Genomic DNA, 23,936 nt, shown 5'->3' with positions numbered 1-23,936 from the left:
CTTGTGTGAGACTCAACTAGGTTAATTTTAGCAAATTAACTGTAGGTTGAGGAACTCTAGTTATGCTCATAAGTTGGGACTGTTTATCATTTGAGAAGGGAAGGCTACGATTTAATAGAGGTGTTTAAAGTCAAGGCCCTGGACGTAGGGAGAAGCTGTTGCCATTCGTGAACAAAAGGGCACAGATTTTAACCAATTTGCAAAAGGAGGAATGGTGACATGAGTAAACATTTAGTTAGCGATTAAAATGCACTGTGTGAGAGTATGATAGAGGCAGATTCAGTTGAGGGACTTGAGGAAATTGGATTATTATCCAAAAAGGAAGACTGCAGAGCTATGGGGCGAAGGCAGGGAATAGCATTAAGTGAATTGCTCCTTCAAAAAACTAAAAGACATTATGGACTGAATGGCCCCCTTTTGTGCTGTAATCGTTCCCTATTTCTATCACAAATAAGCCTTTCCAGATGGGTTAGATGCAGGATTAACCTCTCCACCCCAGAGGCTCTTTCCTGATGAAGGGCTCCTGCCCAAAACGTTGATTTTCCTGCTCCTCGGATGCTGCCTGACCTGCTGTGCTTTTCCAGCACCACTCTAATCTTCCTCAATTAAAACCCAATTTCAATTATTTTATCTCTACTGTTGTCAATCTTGTAGTTTAGCTCAATGTGGCTTAGAATCAGGCTTAAATTTATTTAGTCTGACGGAATTATCCACTTTTTTTGTTTTTGATGTTTAAAATAGCTTGAAAATATTTTTTGAAGCCAGAGCTTAAACTAGCATGCCTTGGTTTGTTGATATCTTGAGTTCATCTCATGTTTCATTGAAGGAAGCGATGGCAACATCTAAGATGAACGTTAAGGTTACTGTCAAATTAAGTTACATTAAAAGATTGGTTCTATAAAAGCGGTTTGGTTTTGATACTCAAAGTCTAGACAAAATTCAAGCGTTAAAAAGCATGTTTAAAATCAGCAATCAAATTCGAATTTATGGTTGGCTCCTCCAATGGAGAATTCAGAGAGAAGTACCATAAAAGCCATTATGTTTCCAGATGTTGGATTGGTATACTAAAGTAATTAAAGCAGCAATGTAAAAGTTAGATCAATCTATGGCATTGTAGGTTTGTGGTAAACCTTGCATTGCCTCATAGATATGTCTTGAGGGAGTGTTGTGATGTAAGGTACAATAGAAAGTAATCAAGGCAACCTATCTGAAGTACCTATGTGTAATCAGAGGAGATCTGTCTGGAAAATGTATCTATATAATGAATGCAGGCTATAGGTCTACCCCTGTTCAATGCCAGCTATTCTGAACTCTAGATTTGTTCAATATATCGTTTCAGTTGCATGACACTAATTTTTTGCTATAAATTATGTGTCTTATGATCCAGCTCCACAGCTACCTGTTTAAGGAGCAACACTCCGATAACTAGTACTTCAGAATAAACCTGTTGGACTACAACCTGATGTTGTGTGGTTTATTAACTTTGTCCACACCAGTCCAACACCGACACCTCCACATTCTGGAACATAGCAAGTTGAGCATGGCTGTTGATTTGGCAAATGTATGATTAGGATATTCAATGTGGAGAATGGAACCATGTATGAGAATAATATCCAGTGGAATGATTTGCTTTTGCTGCCCAAGTACAAATTGTCCAACTATCTTTCTTGGCCCACAAGTATATGCAACCTAAAATAGTCTCCTTTTAGAGGAAGATTTCCATATCTTAAATTATGGAGGGAATAACTTGCAAAGATGTTTTCACAGTATTATTGAAATTTTGCCAGCAAGGTCAGTTTGCTGATTTCTGTTGTTCTCTTGAGTGAAAAAGATAACGTGAAATTAATTGCATCTGCAGGTCACATTCAAAGTGCAGGTATTTTCAGGGACACCTCAGTTTGTTAATTTGAGTGCTGTACCTGAAGACAACTTCTTGGCTTCTCTGCTAATGCTTCATCCCGAACAGCTTTCTTGGCAGTTCTGTCAGTGATAGTTTGCCAATGCTTTGCACAGTATGTGGCAGGCTGAGGAGGCAGATTCCAAGCTTAATTCAGCCAGAGTAGAAATTAAACCCACACAATTATCATTAATCTGATTTGTAGACTCGCTTAAAAACGTGTTGCTGAAAAAGCGCAGCAGGTCAGGCCGCATCAAAGGAGCAGGAGAATCGACATTTTGGGCATAAGCCCTTCTTCAGGAATGAGGAGGGTGTGCCAAGCAGGCTAAGATAAAAGATAGGGAGGAGGGACTTGGGGGAGGGGCATTGGGAATACGATAGGTGGAAGGAGGTTAAGGTGAGGGTGATAGGCCAGAGAGGGGTTGGGGGCGGAGAGGTCGGGAAGAAGATTGCAGGACAAGGCGGCGGTGCTGAGTCTGAGGGTTGGGACTGAGAAAAGGTGGGGGGAGGGGAAATGAGAAAGCTGGAGAAATCTGCATTCATCCCTTGTGGTTGGAGGGTTCCTAAGCGGAAGATGAGGCACTCTTCCTCCAGGCATCGTGTTGCTATGGTCTGGCGATAGGGGAGGCCAAGGACCTGCATGTCCTTGGCGGAGTGAGAGGGAGAGTTGAAGTGTTCAGCCATGGGGCGGTTGGGTTGGTTGGTGTGGGTGTCCCAGAGGTGTTCTCTGAAACGTTCAGCAAGTAGGCGGCCTATCTCCCCAATGTATAGGAGGGCACATCGGGTGCAACGGATGCAGTAAATGATGTGTGTGGAGGTGCAGGTGAATTTGTGACGGATATGAAAGGATCCCTTGGGGCCTTGGAGGGAAGTGAAGGGGAAGGTGTGGGTGCAAGTTTTGCATTTCTTGCGGTTGCAGGGGAAGGTGCCGGGAGTGGAGGTTCGGTTGGTGGGGGGTGTGGACCTGACGAGGGAGTCGCGGAGGGAGTGTTCTTTCCGGAACGCTGATAGGGGTGGGGAGGGAAATATATCCTTAGTGATGGGGTCTGTTTGGAGGTGGCGGAAACGACGAAGGATGATACGAGATATCTGGAGATTGGTGGGGTGGTAGGTGAGGACCAGTGGGGTTCTGTCCTGGTGGCGATTGGAGGGGCGGGGTTCAAGGGCAGAGGAGCGGGAAGTGGAGGGTTGACGATGCTCTCCACTGCATCTCCTCCACCAACCCAACCTCCACTCCTGGCACCTTCCCCTGCAACCGCAAGAAATGCAAAACTTGCACCCACACCTCCCCCCTCACTTCCCTCCAAGGCCCCAAGGGATCCTTCCATATCAGTCAGAAATTCACCTGCACCTCCACACACATCATTTACTGCATCTGCTGCACCCGATGTGGCCTCCTATACATTGGGGAAATAGGCCGCCTACTTGCTGAACGTTTCAGAGAACACCTCTGGGACACCCGCACCAACCAACCCCCCCCCCCCCCCCCCAGTGGCTGAACACTTTAACTCTCCCTCCCACTCCGCCAAGGACATGCAGGTCCTTGGCCTCCTCCATCGCCAGATCATAGCAACACGACGCCTGGAGGAAGTGCGCCTCATCTTCTGCCTAGGAACCCTCCAACCACAAAGGATGAATGCAGATTTCTCCAGCTCTCTCATTCTTTCCCCCCCCCTTCACCTTTTCTCAGTCCCAACCCTCAGACTCAGCACCGCCGCCTTGTCCTGCAATCTTCTTCCCGCCCTCTCCGCCCCCAACCCCTCTCTGGCCTATCACCCTCACCTTAACCTCCTTCCATCTATCGTATTCCCAACACCCCTCCCCCAAGTCCCTCCTCCCTACTTTTATCTTAGCTTGCTTGGCACACCCTCCTCATTCCTGAAGAAGGGCTTATGCCCGAAACGTCGATTCTCCTGCTCCTTTGATGCGGCCTGACCTGCTGCGCTTTTCCAGCAACACGTTTTTAAGCTCTGATCTCCAGCATCTGCAGTCCTCACTTTCTCCTTTGTACTCACTGTCTAGCCAACTGAGCGAACAGGGTTCTTATATGCATCAATTAAATAATATAATTATATAAGGATTATTTACTTAAAGATTCAGTTGACATACTTGATTGTCATTTCTTTCTTATTCTACTGTATACGCTTTACTTGTACTAAAAGTTGAAACATATGCAACTGTACTCCTGATGAGTTGGTAAGATTTGGGCTGTCAGAGGTACAACCTCAGATTTACTTGTTGGTACATGTAGGTGTGGACCTATCTGACCTGTCTTCTGAATTCTCTTTTTCAGTTCACCTTGTCTATGTTTTCTTGGGTTACAGGTACACGAGGAGACAGAGTCAGTGAGAGTTATAATTGTTGTCATGGCACTGGAGGAAGAAGGAAACGTTACTGTCGTTGTCCGAATACGACCGCAGAATCAACGAGAACAGGAGCATGATAACCAAGTAGTTGTGGAAGTAGTTGATGAAAATGTTCTGGTCTTTGATCCAAAGGAAGACACGAACGATGAAATGTTTTCTGGAGCTAAATTGAGAAACCGAGAAATCCCACGACGGAAAAGCAAAGATCTGAAGTTTGTGTTTGATAGAGTTTTCAGTGTAACCTCTACGCAGCAAGAGGTGTTTGAGTTCACAACAAAACCTATTTTGGATGGTGTTTTGAATGGATATAATTGTTCAGGTAAGAGTCAAAGCTGAAAACTCAAAGTCAATATTGCTGAAGCACAGCTGTGCATTTGCATTTATGAACCTAAGCAACTCCCTTGTGCTAGCAACTTAAAATTCATTTAAACCGCTGCTGAAGCCCACATGTACATGACTGGTAACAGGCAACGTTTGATGTAGCCAATTTGCAAAGATGTTTGAGTAACAACATTGTTTCTGCCCTGCTCAACTGTAAACAGTTGTTTTCATGTACGAATTGCCTTTACTGTAGTCTAGGTGCAAGAGTGCCCAAACCAATTAATAAATTGTTCAGATCAGAATATTTTAAATTCTGAGGCAGACATGCATCGAAGCCATTGATTAGATGTTGGAAATAAAGGCACGTCATTCCGAAGTGTCATTTTAATCCCTACAATAACTGCCTCGTCCAGACACTACTTTGTGAGCTTCTGTTGCCCCTTGAGACTAAGCAACTTCTGATGTAATGCTGTGTGGTCTGGTTTAATTCAAAGCACTATCAGTTATTTACAACAGACTTATAATTCATCCTGTGAATCAATGCTGAATTGCCAATTGATGGGAGCATTTTTGTTATACAAAGGAAAATACTGAAAGGCTAAAATGAGTATTGCTGAGTTGTCTTTGTAGGACTAATATCATATTGTGTATTACCAGAATGAGACAGAATAAACTAAGTGCTATGGTCAATGGTAAGATTTAAGGAATACGGTACCAGAGTTTTTAGCTTCCGTATTTCATAGTAAAATGAACTGATATATTCAAATGTTTTCATTTTTCTTCCATTATGATGTAAATTCTTTCTTCCCAGATTTTATTTCACTTAGTTTTCCTTCCCTCTCCTCTCTTTCCCCTTCCCGCTTTCCATTCTTCCTTGCCCCTCAGATTTTGCTCTCTTATCGAGAAGCTTAACTTGTACAAAACTAAAATACTTTGGATGCTGGAAATTGCAATAAATACAGAAAATCTGGAAATATTCAGCAGGTTTAGTAACATCTTTGGATAGAGAAACAGAATTAATATTTCAGATCAGTTAACTTTCATCAGAACCAGTTCTGTTTCTTTCTTCGTAGATGCTGTGAGATTTGCTGCGTACTTCCAGCTTTTCCTGTTTCTATCTGTGTTAAAGCATAGGTTTATCATATATTCCACTCACTTAAGTAATTGCTAGTTTTAAATCGTCTAAGTAGCCAGGAAGGCTAGGATTGTGCATCAGGGAAATTAACAGAATAGAAAGGTCTTGAGAAAAAAAAGTGCCTTTAAAATTGAGCTCAAACTAAATCTGGTTAATGTTGCTTAAATTTACTAATGACTTGTGTTAATACGGCCTGTCAATGATTAACAGCACAAATATGTTTGCAATTAATGCTGGAATGTTGAACTGTAATCATTGTTAACCCTTTATAGGTTTGCCTGTTTTATACTTACAATCCCAAGCAACATTGTTATACATCCATTGTTGTAAGTACTTCAAACAGACAATACCACAGCCAGTCACTTGAATATTTTTGAGGTCCTGCTATTTGGTAGCTCACTTTTAAGTAGATTTAAATTCACCCTTGCTTATTAGTTACTATAAATCCAATTAGCAATGATTTAGTGGATGTAATTTTTACAAAAATATTTATATAACTACAAAAATATAAGTAGCTATCAACTACTTGTGGTTAGGTTCGATAAGTTTGAACTTGAAAATATTAGTCAGAGTAATTACTGGTGGCTTGCATTCTTGAGGCCCAAGTGACAAATAATCACTGGTGCATTCTTTCTCCATTTCTTGAAGAATCATTCACATTCTGGATGTGTAGACTATAAGTAGAAAGTCTTTTTGAGCATATGTGCAGGGTATAAGCATAATTAATTAAAGTTGGGCTTTCCAGAAATGGTACGATTTGAACTGAGCGTGTTGACCAGATATACATGTCTTGATGTTGGGTGCCTATTAATCTGTGTATTGTAACTCCTTATTGACTGGAGAGGAGTGTGGTTGATGTTTAGAACTCGCTTCCACAAGTGGCAATGGATACTAGATCAATTAACTTAAAACTTTATCGATCTCCGATTTAATGAAGTAAAGGTATTGACAGATATGGGCTAAAGCATGTTGGGCCACAGATCAGCCATGACCTCGTTTGAATGGTGGAACCAGTTCGAAGCGGTGAATGGCCTATTCGTATTCCTGTGTTCCTAAGTTGACGTTTTGTGGAATGTATTCAGGGCCAGATGTTGGATTGGTTTGCATTTAAGAATATCATGGAGTAATTTTACAAATATGTTGTAAATAGATGTGATTGTGTGGTTCAGTGGACCACACTCTTGCCTCTGATTCAGAAGGTTTCAAGACTCACTCATATTTATGCTGATACTTCAATGCAATACTGAGGTAGTGGAGCTCTGCTGTCATTTAGGTAAGCTGTTTGAAGCCCGCTGAAGTGAATCTAGAAGACCCATAACTTTTATTTGTATGAGAAAAGGCTATTCGCTCCAGTGCACTGGTCAATATCTATTCACCCAGCATCATTATGATAAATTAACTCATTATTTTACATAGAATACACAGGCATTTGGCCACCTTGGAATTTATAATTGACATGAACTTCCTCCTATCTTTCCTCCATTTAACAATCAGCAGACCTCTTAATTCCATTCTGCCTCATACACTTACCTAGCTTGATTCATTTATCTTACTGTTGTTTATGTGACCTTGCTGGGTGTAAAATGTCTGTTACATATGTTGTATTTGTTCATGGGATATGGACATTGCTGGCTAAGCCAGCACTTATTGCCCATCACTGGTTGTCCTAGAGAAGGTGGTGGTGAGCTGCTCCAGTGCTTGGAATGTAGGGACACCGAAGGTGGTGCTAGTGAGGGAGTTCTAGTGACAGTGAAGGAAATGTGCTTATATTTCCGAGTCAGGAGGATGTGTGGCTTGGATGTTAAATTTCAAGTGGTGGTGCTCCCATGTATCTGCAGCTCTTGTCCACCTAACAGGAGGAGATTTTGAGTGAGATGGTCCTGTTGAAAAAGCCTTACTGAGTTACTGCAGTGTACCTCGTAAATGATATACACTGTGGTCACAGCATTGGTGGTGGAGGGATGAATGTTACGTGCGATGAAGGAGGTGCCAATCAAGCGAGATGCTTTGTTGTTCTTTGTTCCTCACTTCCGATATCATGGAGGAGAGAAGGCCACTGATAAGGTGGCTACAGATGGCCGAGGCTGAGAAACTCCTGCAAGAATCGCCTTCAGAAAGGGCAATCATTCACATCAGCTCTGAAATGTAGTTTTTGTCCATGTTTAGTTTAAGGCTGCATTGAGATCGGGAGCGGAGTGGCCCCGGTGGAACCTAAACTGAGCATCATTGAACAGGTTATTCCATTGTAAGTGTCACTTGATAGCAATGTCATTGACTCCTTCTATTGCTTTGCTGATGATCAAATGTATACCGATAAAGTAGTAATTGCCATGGTTGGATTTATCTTTCTTTTTGTTTATAGGACATACCTGGTTAATTTTCCAAGTTGTTGGGCAGATGCCAATGTTGGAGCTGTAATATAAGAACTTAGTTAGGGGCCACAGCTATTTCTGGATCACAAGTCTTCAGAACTATTACAAAAATGTTTTCGAGCCCATGGCCTTTGAAGCATCCAGTGGTTTCAACCATCTCTTGATATCAGGCTGATTTGAATTAGCTGAGGATTGGCACCTTTGAAGCTGGTGATCTTAGGAAGAAACATGACTTCATTCCACAGTGACTATGTGGTGGTCATTCCTACTGATAATGCAATGGACAGATATATCTGGAACAGCCAAATTGATGAGAGTGGGGCCAAATAAGTGTTGTCTCCCTCATCACCTAAAGCAAACCTTGCATAGCAGCCATGTCCTTTACAACTTGGCCTGCTTGATTATAAGTGTTAATACTGTTTCAATGTGAGCTGATGCGATTACTTGACGGGTCAAATCCCAAACAGGAATCTGGATTGATGGATCATATTTTATTTGTTTTGGTTTTAGTGACGAGGTCTCCTGCTAAAAATGTAAGCATGCAATGTTGCAGACTTTGCTTTAATCTTAAAATGGATGTTTATTATACAAAGAAAACGAAAGCTGAATAATCCAAACCATTTGTTTTTAATAAAAGGTCAAAGATTTTTAAACACCGTTAATCCCAAAACTTCTGTAAATTGAAAAGAAACAAACAGCTTTTGTATAGTATCCAAAACACACCAATGACAAATTACTCAAAACACCACATGCATAATATTCCTGTATCTAAAACCTTGGTAGGTTTAAGTCACTTATGACTTCAACTTTCAGACTGGAACTTCTTCGTGGAACTATCATACATCAGAGCTTCAGTGTACTCAGCTTTAAATAATCTCTATCTTATCCTAATTCATCTAGTCTGGGACGAGCACTAACTCCTCTCACTAAGGTAATCTGATTCATTATATATCCTTCCCTTCTCAGAAGAATTTTCTACACAGCCATCCTTTTCAAAGGCCTTCAGAGGACTGCTCCACTCAAAAGTCAAACTAAAAGTCTTCCTCTCTCAGCTATGCATGTTTCTCTTCAGCTTGAAAAAAAAGTTCAATAATTAGCAATACTAACAAACCATGAGTCTCCATTGTTTGCCAAGCTGGGGTATGATCAATCCAAAATAAACATAAATCCATTACTACTGCACAAAACGCATTCATTCTAAAGCCAGACCTCAAGACTATTCTAAAATTAAATCAAAATGACTACAGAAATACTTGGAAGATAATTATTTACTTAAGAAATGCAGAGATCTCACAGGTTACATTTGCGTATATATATATATTAAATAAAAAGCATATTAAATCTCAGTTTACTTCACAATACAATACAAACTACTCCCAATAATGGCCAATTAAGTTTCCCCACCAAGAGTACATTATAGCCCCTTTCCATCCTTCAAGTGGTATTCAATATGAAGGAGTATTGATTCATTATCCTGAGGCAGGGGTTCAGCACATTGTAATTATGTTTGACCTGTTGCCATGAGACTATATGGGGTCCAGAGTCAATGCTGAGGATCGCAGAATAGTGCAGTGTTCGCTGTATGCCATTGTGCCACCACCTCAGATGGGTCTGCCAGTCGGACAGGAAATACCCAGGGAAATAAAAATGATTTCTGGGACAAATGGCCATAGGAGAAAGTGAGGACTGCAGATGCTGGAGATCAGAGCTGAAAATATGTTGCTGGAAAAGCGCAGCAGGTCAGGCAGCATCCAAGGAGCAGGAGAATCGACATTTAAGGCATGAGCCCTTCTTCAGGAATCTAACTGGTCATACTCTCAGAATCTTATCTAATAGATAATGACACTTTTGATGAATGAAACTGTGCAGCTCAAATCTCTGGATGTTAATAAAGAGAGCTAAGAATTTCCTATATTACAATTTGAAAAAGAAATTCTTAATTGGCTGTCGAGCACTTTAGAATACCCTGAGGTCATGACAGATGAAAAGTATAAAAGTTTGTGTTTTATTCACTCTTTACCCATCATCCCCGTTTGCAACCCTGAATCATTCCCCATGTATGAGCAGAAAAGCAAAGAAGTCTACAGCTATCTGTCCATAACTAGATTTTATATTATCTTTGCATAAAAGTATGAAGTGAAGATGGCAGGTTCGCAAGAGACGGAGCAATATTACTTTTCATCACATTTACCCTTTTTTTTTCTGTTTATATAGGAGCACTGAGATAAAGATTCATTTGATTGTTGGTGAGAAATATCCACTGAGACAATTTCTAATGTACTGTGCATTTTATTTTCCAGTCTTTGCTTATGGTGCAACAGGATCTGGGAAGACCTATACAATGTTGGGTGGTGTTGATCAGCCGGGAGTGATGTATCACACGATGGTGGAACTGTATGAGAGAATCGAACAGATGAAAGATGAGAAAATTTGTGAAGTTGCTGTCTCATATTTGGAGGTGAAGAGATGGGTGTTTTTTTTTAGGGGATTTTGCGTGAAAACTACATGGACCGTATTATTAAATTTTATTTAACGTTGCTTTCCTTTTTATCTTGATGAACATTTTACAACAATTTATATTTATATCGTGCTTTTAACATAAGTGCTCCCGAGTGCTGCAAAGAAGCAATATTAAGCAACATCACATGAGGAAACACAGAGGAACCTCGATTATCCAACAAGATTGCAATGTCCCAATGCTCGACTAAACTATGTTATCCGGAATTCGATTAACCGAATGAAATACTCCCCGCCCGTGTCGTAGAGTCATAGAGATGTACAGCATGGAAACAGACCCTTCGGTCCAACCCGTCTATACTGACCAGATATCCCAACCCAATCTAGTCCCACCTGCCAGTACCCGGCCCGTTTCCCTCTAAACCCTTCCTATTCATATACCCATCCAAATGCCTCTTAAATCTTGCAATTGTACCAGCCTCCACCACTTCCTCTGGCAGCTCATTCCATACACGTACCACCCTCTGTGTGAAACAGTTGCCGCTTCGGTTTCTTTTATATCTTTCCCCTCTCACCCTAAACCTATGCCCTCTAGTTCTGGACACCCCGACCCCAGGGAAAAGACTTTGCCTATTTACCCTATCCATGCCCTTCATAATTTTGTAAACCTCTATGAGGTCACCCCTCAGCCTCCGACACTCCAGGGAAAACAGCCCCAGCCTGTTCAGCCTCTCCCTATAGCTCTCAACCTCCAACCCTGTTCTTGTTCTTGTAAATCTTTTCTGAACCCTTTCAAGTTTCACAACATCTTTCTGATAGGAAGGAGACCAGAATTGCACGCAATATTCCAACAGTAGCCTAACCACTGTCCTGTACAGCCGCAACATGACCTCCCAACTCCTGTGCTCAATACTCTGACCAATAAAGGAAAGCATACCAGGCGCCTTTTTCACTATCCTGTCTACCTGCGACTCCACTTTCAAGGAACTCTGAACCTGCACTCCAAGGTCTCTTTGTTCAGCAACACTCCCTAGGACCTTACCATTAAGTGTATAAGTCCTTCAGATAATTGAGGTTCCTCTGTACTAGGTTAGCTGAGCTGTCCAAAAACTTGGACAAAGAAATACACTTTAAGGAGTGTCTTAAAAAGGAAAGGCAAGGTTCTGGGAAGGAAATCCAGAGCTTCCGGCCTAATCAACTGAAGGCATGGTCACCTGTGATGGGGGAGTTATAGTTTGAATTTAAAGATCTTCATCTGCGTTACCAGCAAAAAAATTGATTGATACAATACTACCAATTTCCCCAAAGTGTAACTCTGTATTGATGAAGTCACAATGGAGTGTAATCGGCCATTGATCCAGTGTACTCCCAACTCAGACTAATGAGTGCATGGCTGGTATTTGAAAGGAGTGAATGTGTGTGAAGAGACTATAAATGATGGTGGTTGCAGGTAGAATAATTACTGGTTCACATCGATTATTGGAAAAGTAAAGAGCGCTGGTTAAGACTCATGGCAAGGGATAATCATTAGTAAAGTTAGTGTGTGGGTTAAATGTTCAGCAGCGGTTTTCGATGGATGTTTGCAAGGGCAAGTCATTTGTACTTTAAACTCGCCATTTGTTTCCTGTAGTCTTTGGGATTTTCTTGGACTGCGCTATTTTATTTAGACCTTCCGGCCAGTGCTACACGCTAACCCCCGTTAAAACCCAGTTTCTATAAATAGATTCTGTTTAGTTCAGGTGATCTTCTGTGTGGTATGAAGCATGATGAATCAACTGTCCAGCCATTTGTTTCTACCCAGTAATCAAACCAAATGTTCCAAACTAATGGTTGCATCACAATAGTTGCATGGTAACATTCAAATTGAAGCACTAACAATTTGGAGAACATTGTCTGTTGTCATTGACTGTGGTGTCAACTGTTGCCAAAATGAAATCAATTAAAACTTCCAATTATGTTTCGTTTCAAATGGGCATCTGAAAATAACAAAAAATAATCTTATACTTGGAATGCAGATGATGATCAGAACCATTCGAGTTTTGTGCTGTCAGGTCCTCTGGACTTTTCTGTGTGATTGCTATCTTGGAAGCCCCTTTGAGTATCCTTGTAGTCCCAAGATTGTTATCCAGCAAAGTTTCACAAAATAGTCCATTTGAACTGCTTGACATGAATGGCGCTGTAGGAGGTGGAATTGGATGGAATTCAGCAGTGCTCAATAAGTACAATGTCCATTGAAGCAATAATTTTAGCTGTTGAATGCTTGCAGATCACTGATGTAACTTGGGATGTGTAAGAAATAATCTTTTGTGCCAGAGTTTAGTGTTTGTCTTTGCACTATTGCAACGCGTTGGGTAAATGTCATCAGGTTTGAAATACTGTGAGCTATTAATTTAACATTTAATATTATTTCTATAAATTCTGGGGAATAATTACCAGAGAAGTTTGGAATTTTAAATGCAGAAAGCTACTCTAGTACAGAATGATTTGAAGAAACTAAAGTTTTCTAAATTGATCTTGTGTTATATTAACACTTTTATTTCACTTGGATTCAAATACTATAGAGCTGGTTAACATTTTCCTGTGAAATGCTTTAAGCAGCGTCGTCATTTATATTTATCATTAAGAAACCTTAACTACACTTTTTCATTCTCAGAGTAATCAGCAACTTTGCGGCCTATTTGAAATTACATTGCTCTATTGCGATGTGAGAGAAAATGAAACAAGATGTGTAGTGTTAAGCCATATTTTGTGAAATAAATCTGTTTTACATTCTGAGATTAGCCAGCCATGTGATCTATTGCTAAATGTTAAAGTGATACATGTAATGTTGTGGCATAACTGGTACATTTGTTTAGAACTTTTGCCTTTGGGCATTTACAATTTACAATCAACCCGTTAACACTGCTAGCTGTGGGCAAAAACGCAGTACTCTTTCAAGGTGGAGAGAAAATTGGAGCAAATTTGGGAAGGGATAAGTAGAAAATAGAGAGTAAAGGTCTTCAAGTCCTTTGTCAGAACAGGAATAGAATAGCTGGAATTAAGTCAAACTCATTGAAAAATAGTCAAGAAAGTAAATACAATGCTTAACAGGCCTAATGAACTTGTACCTTGCAATTCTTGATTTTTGACCTTTGCTCTTAACTTTGTTCGGAGATTTATATGAATCGGCTCCTGTATTTCTGTGCACTGTGGCTAGGCGCTGAGTCCATGTTCTCCTATGTGAGTCACAACTAATTTAGCAACACTTTTAATATAACTGTTCCAAAAGTGCTTCACATGACCAATAACATCTCTCCACCCTGGAAGCTTCCTGCCTCTATTCCTGATAAAGGGCTTTTGCCCGAAACATCTATTTTCCTGCTCCTCAGATGCTGCCTGACCTGCTGTATTTTTCCAGCACCACTCTGATCTAAACAATAGCATTCTCAGCCTGCTGAGCCACCCCCTCCATCTTAAGTCTTTTCTGACCCCTTCATTGTACTTAGAGGCTTGTCCTCAGTAATTGTAACTTCTGCTGAGCAAGAGGAGAGGGAAGTCATGATTTGAATTCACATTCATAAAGTATCAGATCTTTCCAAACTGCAAGCTCATTGGTTCTTGGCTGCATATCTTTGCACTTAGTCAAATATATTCATGCACTTTGTGACATTGGATGATTTTAATCTAAGATAACAATGAAAGGAATCCCAAATATATCAGACTGCACAGGAAAGGTAGTCTTGTTGAACGTAACTTCTGAGGTGAAAAGTTAAATTTCTTTTCTCCATGCTTTTTGATGCCCCAGAAAGGGCAATGCTATCATTATGGTCATTGAGTATTGTGCTGATTTGCTATATCACTAGCAAAGGAATATTGATTGACAGTCTGGGCAATAAATGTTACTGGAGCAGTCATAGTCACAGGCAGGATGTGTCGTCTTCTGATTTGACATTACTCGAACAGCAAGAATCAATGTTATTCATTAGCAGCTATAAACGATGCTCATATTTTACACCAATTATTGCATTGCCAGGTGTACAATGAACAGATTCAAGATCTGCTTGAACCTAAAGGCTCACTGGCTGTAAGAGAGGATCCTCAGAAAGGAACAGTTGTCCAGAGACTAAGCTTTCATCAGGTAGGAGTCAGAGCAATGTTCACATGTACCCTCATATTTTTTGACCATTTCATTACATTACTATTAGTTGTTATCAATATAGGTATTAAGAAGCCATGCTTGACATTTATGAATAAATAAGGAAAATTATCATTTATCCCAGGTACTGTCTTGAAGTGGAAAGGATAGAATTACTTGCAAAGTTTAACCATATTCAGGATATATGTTACAAGATAGTGCATTACATCGTGAAATATTGAATGTTTTTACATTTTTAAAAGATTATAAAATTCGCTGATGTACCAATACTTATTTATATGTTGCAAGTATTTAAATATGGGAATCAGGAGTTAGTCTTTTGATTCTCTTTTGCCATTTAATTCGATCACAGCCAAACTGTATTTGGTTCTTTTGAGAGTAGAAAAATAAAGTTTAGATATTGGATAAATGTCATTTCATTCAAGTGTGTGTTATATTTGAAAAGGAATTTTTCTTTTCCCCGCCTGTTTGGATTTATTGTGCTAGATGTTCTGTACATGGAATCAGACAATCCAAGTTGTCTGATACTGCATGATGGTGGTCCTTAAAAATTCTGTACATAGAGAATTTGGAAAGGAATTTGTAGTATTGTACCAACACAGCTGATGACATAACGGTCAAAGTTGGTCCGAAGAGGAGGGGGTGCATGATCAAATAGCAGAGTTTGAGGAACTTCAATCTCTGAGAAGAATGCAGGCAAATGTAGCATTTGAGATTGTATGGTGAGGGATTCAAACCATGGTGAGGGCTCAAGCACATACACATGAATTCTAAGTTAAAGGTATTGAGCAGCTAGGAATAAATGTACATCATGGGTGAATGTGTCTTGCAGGGTAGATTGAGATCAATGTTTTGATAAACTGAGATTAGGGAGCACACAGGCTGTCCAGAGCATTGGATGAGTCAAGTGAGGAGGTGGCAATGACCACTATTCAGGAGCAAAACAGAATTTTAGTAGCATTTGGGCGAAGGCAGGAAAATCTGTACTGCAGAGGTGAAAGAAAGTGATATTTTAGATGGGGTAGGGAGTTCAGCTTGGTGTGTATATAAATTGGCTGATCTAACTATTAATTGAATAAGCTTATTGGCATTAAATAAGATTGAACCAGATACTAGTTACATTAAAGCACACTTCAGAAAGATAGTTATCCCAGATAGGTGTTTATCCTAGATAGTTCTTTTTGCAATGAAGATTTAGTAATACATTTAAGTTGTTAAGTATATCGTTGCTTTGGATGTTTTCAGCAAACTGATAGGCCAAGGGTCATAAGTGCCCAATGAAGTTACATTCAGTGACCTCAAGGTTACAAGCTAAATTTAATGACTTCAGTGAATTGTGAAAGTCATAAATGTGACCATATATGGGAAATGAAATTAATATCCAAAGGGGGGAAAAACTCTTGATATTTGTCACTTCGGGATAACAGGAGACAGCATCTGAACCTTGCCGGCTGTTTCAAGCATGTGGGTCTGCAGTCAACAATTTAGTTCCTGTTTGTCTTAGAACTGGGCTGAGCCTTGTTACCTGTCTATTAATTTTACATGTAGATTGTCTTTTGATTCAACCAAAATTTAGATTTAACTGATATCTAATGAGTTAATTTGAATCTTGAGCCTAACACAGTCTCGGAGATTGTATTTAATGAGATTGACTTGATTTGAAGCAAATACTAATCTAGACTCTTACACTCTTTCCTCGTCCTCATGCCTGTACTTGAGATAAAGGATGTGTGTTCTACATTACCTCGATTTTAAAGGTATTACATAGCAGAATTTTATAAAAACCTAACAGGATGCCAAGATTGCAAGCAATCCACTATTTTCTAAGACGTTCTTGGAAAGAGTGGTGGAATGGAGTTTTCGCTGGGACGTAAATAGAACCGTTTTGGTCTACCCAATACTTTAAATACGAAATCATGACTGACCAAAGACAGTATGAAACACTTAGTCTGGAAACCTCAAAACTAATGGAATAGTAGAGAGATTGGACTGGGTGTTATCAACATGCATGTGAGGTTGACCCCATGACTTTAGATAATGCACAATGGCAACAGAGAAAAGGGGAGGAGACTAAATATTGTTTCTTGATGGTCTCAGTAGATTTTGGTACAGGGGTAAGAAAATATTTTGTTGCCAGAGATACTCTAGCCACAATTGATGAGGTAAGTTGGAACCTAGGAAGTGTGGTCCAATTGAGCTGGACAGTTGTGGAGGAACATTGCAGCCTTTGGTGCAGCTGTGCAACAGTTGAAGATAAATTGCTCATGGACAGCCTCAGTGTCATTTTGGGTTTTTTTCACTTTAAGCCATTTAGAGCTATGACAAGAATAGGACCTGATTGGAGAAATGTAATTATGGAGTTGCAGTGGAATTATGGTGGATATGAATTTGTCAGTGAATGAGACTTTCAAATACATTACAGTCAAAAAGGAAGTAAATGTGAGTTTTGCTCTTAAGCAGAAGAAGGTTGAGATTTCTATTTAGAAAAAGGGATGAGAGTAGCTAAGGCAAGGGAATTCTTTAAACATCAGCTAGCTTGAGGATCAAGAAAGAAAATTTGAATGATTGTAATAAGTGAGAATTGGAACAAAATTTGCTGAAGGTGGACCTTGTTGTTAAGTTGTGTTTGGTGAAGGCATGATTGGAAATAGTAGGTAAACTATGGGAAGATGTAGACATAATATTATCCAGCTTAACAATAAGCAACACCTAAATAACTCAACAGCACAATTTCTGAACTGAAATGAATAGTATCGGCAGTGGTTTAGCTGATAGCCCTGTTGACTTTCAGTGCACGGAATGTTGCATTGTTAGAAGTATTGCCTTTTGGAAGAGATGGTAAACTGAGGCCCCATTTACCTGCTTGGACAAATGTAAAAGATAATTACCACTATTTCGTAGAAAGGCAGGGAAGCTCTTTTTGGATTTCTAACCAGTAAAAGCAGCTTATCTGTGGTTTGTGGGAGTTTACTGTGAACGTATTGGCCACATTGTTTCCCACATGACAACATTAATGGATTTTAAAAAAGGTAAATAATCAGCCATAAAGCACTTTGAGACATCCAGTGGTAACACAAGATGCAATATAAATGCAAATCCCATTTTACTAGTGAGCAATGGAAGGGAAGGAGTAGGCAAAAATCTCCAACATTTCTCCAGGTGTTTTGAAGCAATAAAATTTACTATTTATTAATATCTATTCCGGAGGCATGAAAGGCAAGTAGCTTTGCACTAAAATAACTTCTCCATAGAATAGTCACTCCTTTAAAGTGTACCAGTGTTTGTTAGCCATGACATAGAGGGGTGGAACAATATTCTGCATGACCCAATAATGCTAAGCCTGTGGATAATTATGCACCTGCTCAATATACAAAACAGCAATGACACCGAAAATCAGACTTGCTCATGGATACATTTTCATGTGAATCAAGAATACTTACAATATTAACAACTGTTGTTGATCCAGGATCTTTAAACAACTGTGAAGACTGGTTAAAACTTTGTCTCATGAATACCCTAAGGACTTAATCTGTATATTCTATTAAATTCTTTTTTCTTCAGGACACTATCCCGTTTTAACTTTGTGTGCATGTGCATGCTTGAAGTTGTGTCCATTATTTTTCTCAGGGTTAGCAAAGAATAAAACTGATTTTCCATTCACTCAGTAACGCCATGTTATTGGCTCTTTATCATTTCTTGTGACTACATAACTGTGTTTTAATGGGAGTGAGGTGTAGCTGCATGCTAAAAAGAAATAAAATATTTTGTTGCAACTAATTGAGGAGGGTAAAAGGAGGTGAGCTGATTCATCTATTCTCATTTGGTTGTAACCCACTGCTCAAAAATAAATTTAATTTGTTGAATTAAAAAAAAATGTCTTCTTAGGGACTGTTTTATGTTCCTACAGCCCAAATCTGCTAAAGAGCTTTTAGACATGTTGGCAAATGGAAACCTGAACAGGACACAACATCCAACCGACGCAAACGCCACGTCTTCACGATCCCATGCTGTCTTTCAGGTGAAATAAATTGTCAGAACAAAAATTATTCTTCTCTTAAAATATTTCCAAATTGCGTGTCAACAGGATTTTTAAGAATTTATAGGATTATAAGCACAAATGGAACTGGATGCTTGACTCCTAGATTGGCTCTAATTGCTTCCAATTTATATTATTACCAGCATTCACACCTCGTCAGTTGCTTCCCTAATAACATGCATTGTGATTTCAGCTGTTATTACTAAATTAATAAGACCCTAGATTGAAATTTGGCTGTATAGATCATATGGTGTTTTCTTAGACAGGGTTGATGCAGGTAAACTGTTTCTTCTGGTTGGTGAATCTAGGACCAGGTATGAGCAGTGTTGCTTAGGTCCGAGATGAGAAATTATTTCCCTTGAAAGGTTGTGAACCTTTGGAATTGTCTATCACAGAGGACCTTTGAAGCTCATTCTTTGAGTATGCTTAAGGTATAGATTGATAGATTTACAATTATCAGTGTTCTATGTATGCCTACAATGTCTTAATGACATAGTCTCTCGCTGGAACAGAAGCATGCAATATTGTAGATTTGATTTTAATTATAAAATTAAAATTTATTAATCAAAAGAAGTTAAGGCCAAATACAATAGACTAAATTATTTCCATATACTACACTTTTTAAAAAAAAGTTAAAAATCACACAATACCAGGTTATGGTCCAACAGGTTTATTTGAATGTACTAGCTTTCGGAGCACAGCTCCTCCTTCATCAGTGTGAGTTTTAACTTGTCCACCCCATTCCAACACTGGCACCACCACATCATGCCTTTTTTTAAACATAGCAGAAAATATAATCCCAAAAATTTTTACAGTACACAAAAAAACTCCCTTACAAATCCAAAAACATCTTTTGTACAGCAGTCTCATGAGAAAGTCCCTTTCCCTAATACTTGGATTTCAACTCTGTCTGGGAGTCAGGTTGCCTTTTCCTGAAACTATTGTACACCAAGTTTAAATGTTCTCAGCTTCAGATTACCTCTTCAGGCTTATCCAAACACTTATGATCTGGGACTATCACTAAACTCTTTACTATAAGGTAATCTGTTTTTACAATCTTTTCCCTTTTTCTGGAGCGTAGTATTCATATTCATCCAAACACTTCTGCAGAATTGCTCCAAAGTGGAAACCAAAAAGCAGTTACCCCCCCCCCCCCAAGCTACGCGAGTTTCCCTTAATCTTCAAAAAGTTCAATTGTTAATTCTGTTCAGTCTTAAATCCTCCTACAGCAAATAAAAATCCGTTAGTTCTTGTGTCCTTTTCACAACTTACCTCTCTGTATGAATAGAAAATGCTGAGGAAACTCAACAGTTCTGGCAGCATCTGTGGAGAGAAAAACAGTCAATATTTCTATCCAATCTTCTGAACTGTTTTTGCACAATTATATGCTTTTATATTTAAGATTGTTACTGCCTTTTAACCTTTTCAGTTAACCATGGACTGTGGGTCCTTCCATTGAACTTTTAATTTCTCTTTGGAATGTATGCAGTCTGTGTAATTCTGAAATATTCCCTTGCATCTCTATTGATATTTAAACAGACCTTCATAATTGTCATTGAGTCAAAGAGATGTACAGCATGGAAACAGACCCTTCGGTCCAACCCGTCCATGCTGACCAGATATCCCAACCCAATCTAGTCCCACCTGCCAGCACCCGGCCCATATCCCCTTTTTAAAGTTTTTAAAATAGAATTTTTGGACCCACTCCTCTCCCTCAAACTGACTGTGAAATTCAATCATGTTCTGATCATTGCTACCTTGGGGTGTCTTCGTTATGAATTCATTCATTTATTCTATCTTCTTGCACAGACTTATTACGTCTAGTATAGCCTGCTCTTTGCTTGACTCCAGAATGTGGTGTTCTAAGGAACTATACAAATTCATTCTATGAATTCCTCATCCACGTTACATTTGCTCATCTGATTTTTCTTGCCTATATGTATATTGTAATTCTCCATGCCTTTTCTGACAAACTCCCATTGTTCTTCTTTTGTACTCCATACTACTTTGCAGCTACTATCAGGGGGCCTGTCCACCACTTTCACAAGAGACTTCTTGCCTTTATTGTTTCCGCAAGTTCTTCTAAGATTTGGTTTCTTGAAGTTTTATTATCTCTCTTTATTGTGCTATATCATGATTGATAAATAGAACCAGCTCCTTCTGTTCCTAGCTTTCTGTCATTCCTAATTTCTGTCATTCAATATTCAAATTCAGATGGTCAAGCCAGGAGGCAGGGAATATCATATAGCAGAAGATAGGGTATCTTAAAAACCAAGAAAATTTCATTACAAAATGAGATGTAGGGCTACCTAAAACAAAAGCTTAGTAACAATCATTTGACTTTTAATATATTGCATTACAGGTAACCGGTCTAAGAGCTGATGATGTTCATCATGACTGACAGAGAGACTGGATGTATGTGGATAATTATTGTATTTTGTCAGCCTTCCTTTTTTTTTCTTGGTGTAGGTGTATGTGAAGCAACAAGATCGTATTGCCAGCATCAGCAAGAATTTGCGGATTGCCAAGATGTGCTTGATTGATCTAGCTGGATCAGAGCGTGCCAATGCAACTAAGGCTCAAGGAGCACGATTTAGGGAGGGGGCAAACATAAACCGCTCCCTGCTTGCATTAGGAAATGTAATTAACTCACTGGCAGACAAGGTACAGGTCATTCCTTTTAATTGCAAGCGGCACAGTTTTCATGAAATGAGATTTTGGTGAATTCTTTTGGAACACAGATACACCAGAAATTATTTTCAAAAGCATGATATTGACACTTCTATATAACTTTATGGCAAAGATTATATAGCACTTCCACCAAGAATTCATCATTTTTATTTTCTTGAAGACTGTTCTTTTACATGACAAAATTTATGCTGAATGTTGGCCTCCTCCTTTAGAAAGTAATCCTGCACCAGCAGGTTTATTAAATATCTAATTTAATAATTATTTGACTTTTAATACATTGCATTGTTAGACAAATTATATCAAGGATATAATTTGTTTCAACATTTCTACACTGCCTGTTCAACTATCTTTCTACAGACTCATGAAAGATTACCATTTTCCCACAGAGGGAGAGGGTTAGTCTGCTCTTGCACCTATCAGCCGATAGTGGAAATGCAGAAACACAGATATCTGGGATTAGGTCACCTGCATTGTTTTGGCTATGGATGGTGCAAAGCAAAAACTATTACAGCAAAGAAACAATGCTTGTTGGGGGTTAAAAAACGCTATCTGATAGTGCTGTCAAAATTCATGTCAAAGTTCAAATCTTTAAACATATTTATGTCAGGAACAATAAAAGCCTTTGAAACTTCACAGTCCTTCTAGATTAGTTTGGTAGCGCTTGCTTAGCTGCTAGCTCAGTTTATAAATCTCACACCATGGACTTAAGTACATGAACTGGTGAATCTCTAGTGCAATACTGAAGGAGAACTGAACTGAGATGTGAACCTTTGAATGAGACATTAAAATAAAATACTGATTACCCTTTGATTTGAATTTTAAGATATCAGTAAATATTTAAGTCACATCCTGTAATAGACTACCCAAGAATGCATAACAGCACATTTAAGAAGAAAGTATTAACACTGAGCCATTTTAGGGGACATTAGATCAGATGACCGAGAGCTTGGTCAAAGAGAAATGTTTTAGGGAGCACCTTTAAAAAAGAGTTAGGGAATTCAAGAGCCAAAACCTGATGCAGTAGATACATCAATAATGAAGCAAATAAAATCACTGATGCTCAAGCGGCCAGAATTAAAGGCTTTCAATGTCTGGAGGTTTGTAAAGCTGGAGGAGTTTGCAGAGATCAAGAATGATGAGGCAATCTAGGGATTTGAAAACATGAAGGAGAACTTAAGATGAAGAAATTGCAAAGAACTCCATGGTACCCTGGCCAGTATTTATTCCTCAGCCAGTCACTATTAAACTGATTAACTGCCTGTGAGCTTGCTGTGGATAAATTAACTGCTCGCCTTCCTATACTATATCCGTGCCTACACCCCAAAAATACCTTGCTAACTGCAAATTGCTCTGGTGTCATGCAATGTAAGAAAGAACTGTAAATAAAAGTTTTACTGTGCCTTGTATGTATTTGTACTTCCCATGAGCCTTGGGGAATGAATGTAACAAGCTAAGCATTAAATGTAGATTTAATAGAATGACAAAGTTGAATTTAAGTGCCAATACTGAATTGTCAGGAAAGCTACGTATACAGAAATAGCATACTGCCTGAGTGCAACAGTCCTTTGGAGGGAAGGCTTCTGCCTCAGCTGCATCAAACCTTCAAAAAGGACACTGTGTGCCTGCAGAATTCTGCACTGTTAATGACATGCAGAATATTGTATGGATTTCTTTGTAGAGGGGTTCAGTATGAAATTTCAATGAAAGTTATTTTCCTTTCTTTCTCAATATATTCAGGCTAAAAGGGCCCATATCCCTTATCGAGATAGTAAGCTGACCCGCCTCCTTAAGGACTCATTAGGGGGAAACTGCCGTACAGTGATGATTGCCACTATTAGCTCTTCAGCCATTAGTTATGAAGATACATACAATACCCTAAAGTATGCAAACCGTGCTAAGGATATCAAATCTTCGGTAAGTTTATTCTCATTTATCTTGTATATAGCCTTATAATTTGGTAAATGTCCAATTGCACAATATTGTTCTGTTTTATCTATCTTTTATGAATCTTTAAATTATAGAATTTATTAAAAAACACCAAAATCTGCCTTGCTATGATAAAGAAATATAAAAGTAATTTGTGATGTTTTCAAATAATGCTTTCACCGTCACAAAGGAAGGGAAGCGAGCATAAAGAAGCTGGAATGGGACAATATTCCCAATAATCTATGCGACAGGATAATATTTGTGTTATCTGTAGATCAGGTTTAAGATTCTGCTCGGTGGAGCAGCTCAGCATAAGGTGCGAGCTGCTTCCATCTTCCTCTATATCACCTTTTGTTTGAGATGTGGGTCACTGTTTAAAGTATAATCATTAAAGGAGTTAATGCTCATGGCACATATAGTCACATACACCCACATAAGAGGTTGTCCTCGAGCTTTCTGAGGGAGAAAATGTACCTGTACTACCTTCCAAAGATCCTGATAATTACGCCTGACCAAATGTAATTGTACATATTGTGCAATTGTAACCTAAGAGCAAATATTCTACAGTGGTGTGTCCTCCACCACTAAGCAATTGATAGA

At 39.1% G+C, this 23,936-nt stretch overlaps 1 protein-coding gene across 1 annotated transcript in view; it reads left to right on the top strand.

Moving 5' to 3' along the window:
- LOC122542173 (kinesin-like protein KIF18A) overlaps window positions 1–23,936 on the top strand; it is a 69,889-nt gene that overhangs the window by 3,108 nt on the left and 42,845 nt on the right. The window contains exons 2-7 of the mRNA XM_043679611.2: window positions 4,222–4,582; window positions 10,392–10,549; window positions 14,561–14,665; window positions 18,591–18,701; window positions 21,189–21,383; window positions 23,148–23,324. Of these exons, the coding sequence (XP_043535546.2) occupies window positions 4,222–4,582; window positions 10,392–10,549; window positions 14,561–14,665; window positions 18,591–18,701; window positions 21,189–21,383; window positions 23,148–23,324 (1,107 nt within the window). The remainder of the gene's footprint in view (window positions 1–4,221; window positions 4,583–10,391; window positions 10,550–14,560; window positions 14,666–18,590; window positions 18,702–21,188; window positions 21,384–23,147; window positions 23,325–23,936) is intronic.

The sequence above is a fragment of the Chiloscyllium plagiosum genome, unplaced genomic scaffold (assembly GCF_037043375.1).
Source record: "Chiloscyllium plagiosum isolate Xiang-an unplaced genomic scaffold, Cpla_swu_hap1 HiC_scaffold_33, whole genome shotgun sequence".
Lineage (NCBI taxonomy): Eukaryota > Metazoa > Chordata > Chondrichthyes > Orectolobiformes > Hemiscylliidae > Chiloscyllium > Chiloscyllium plagiosum.
This window is presented reverse-complemented; position numbering and strand designations above follow the sequence as displayed.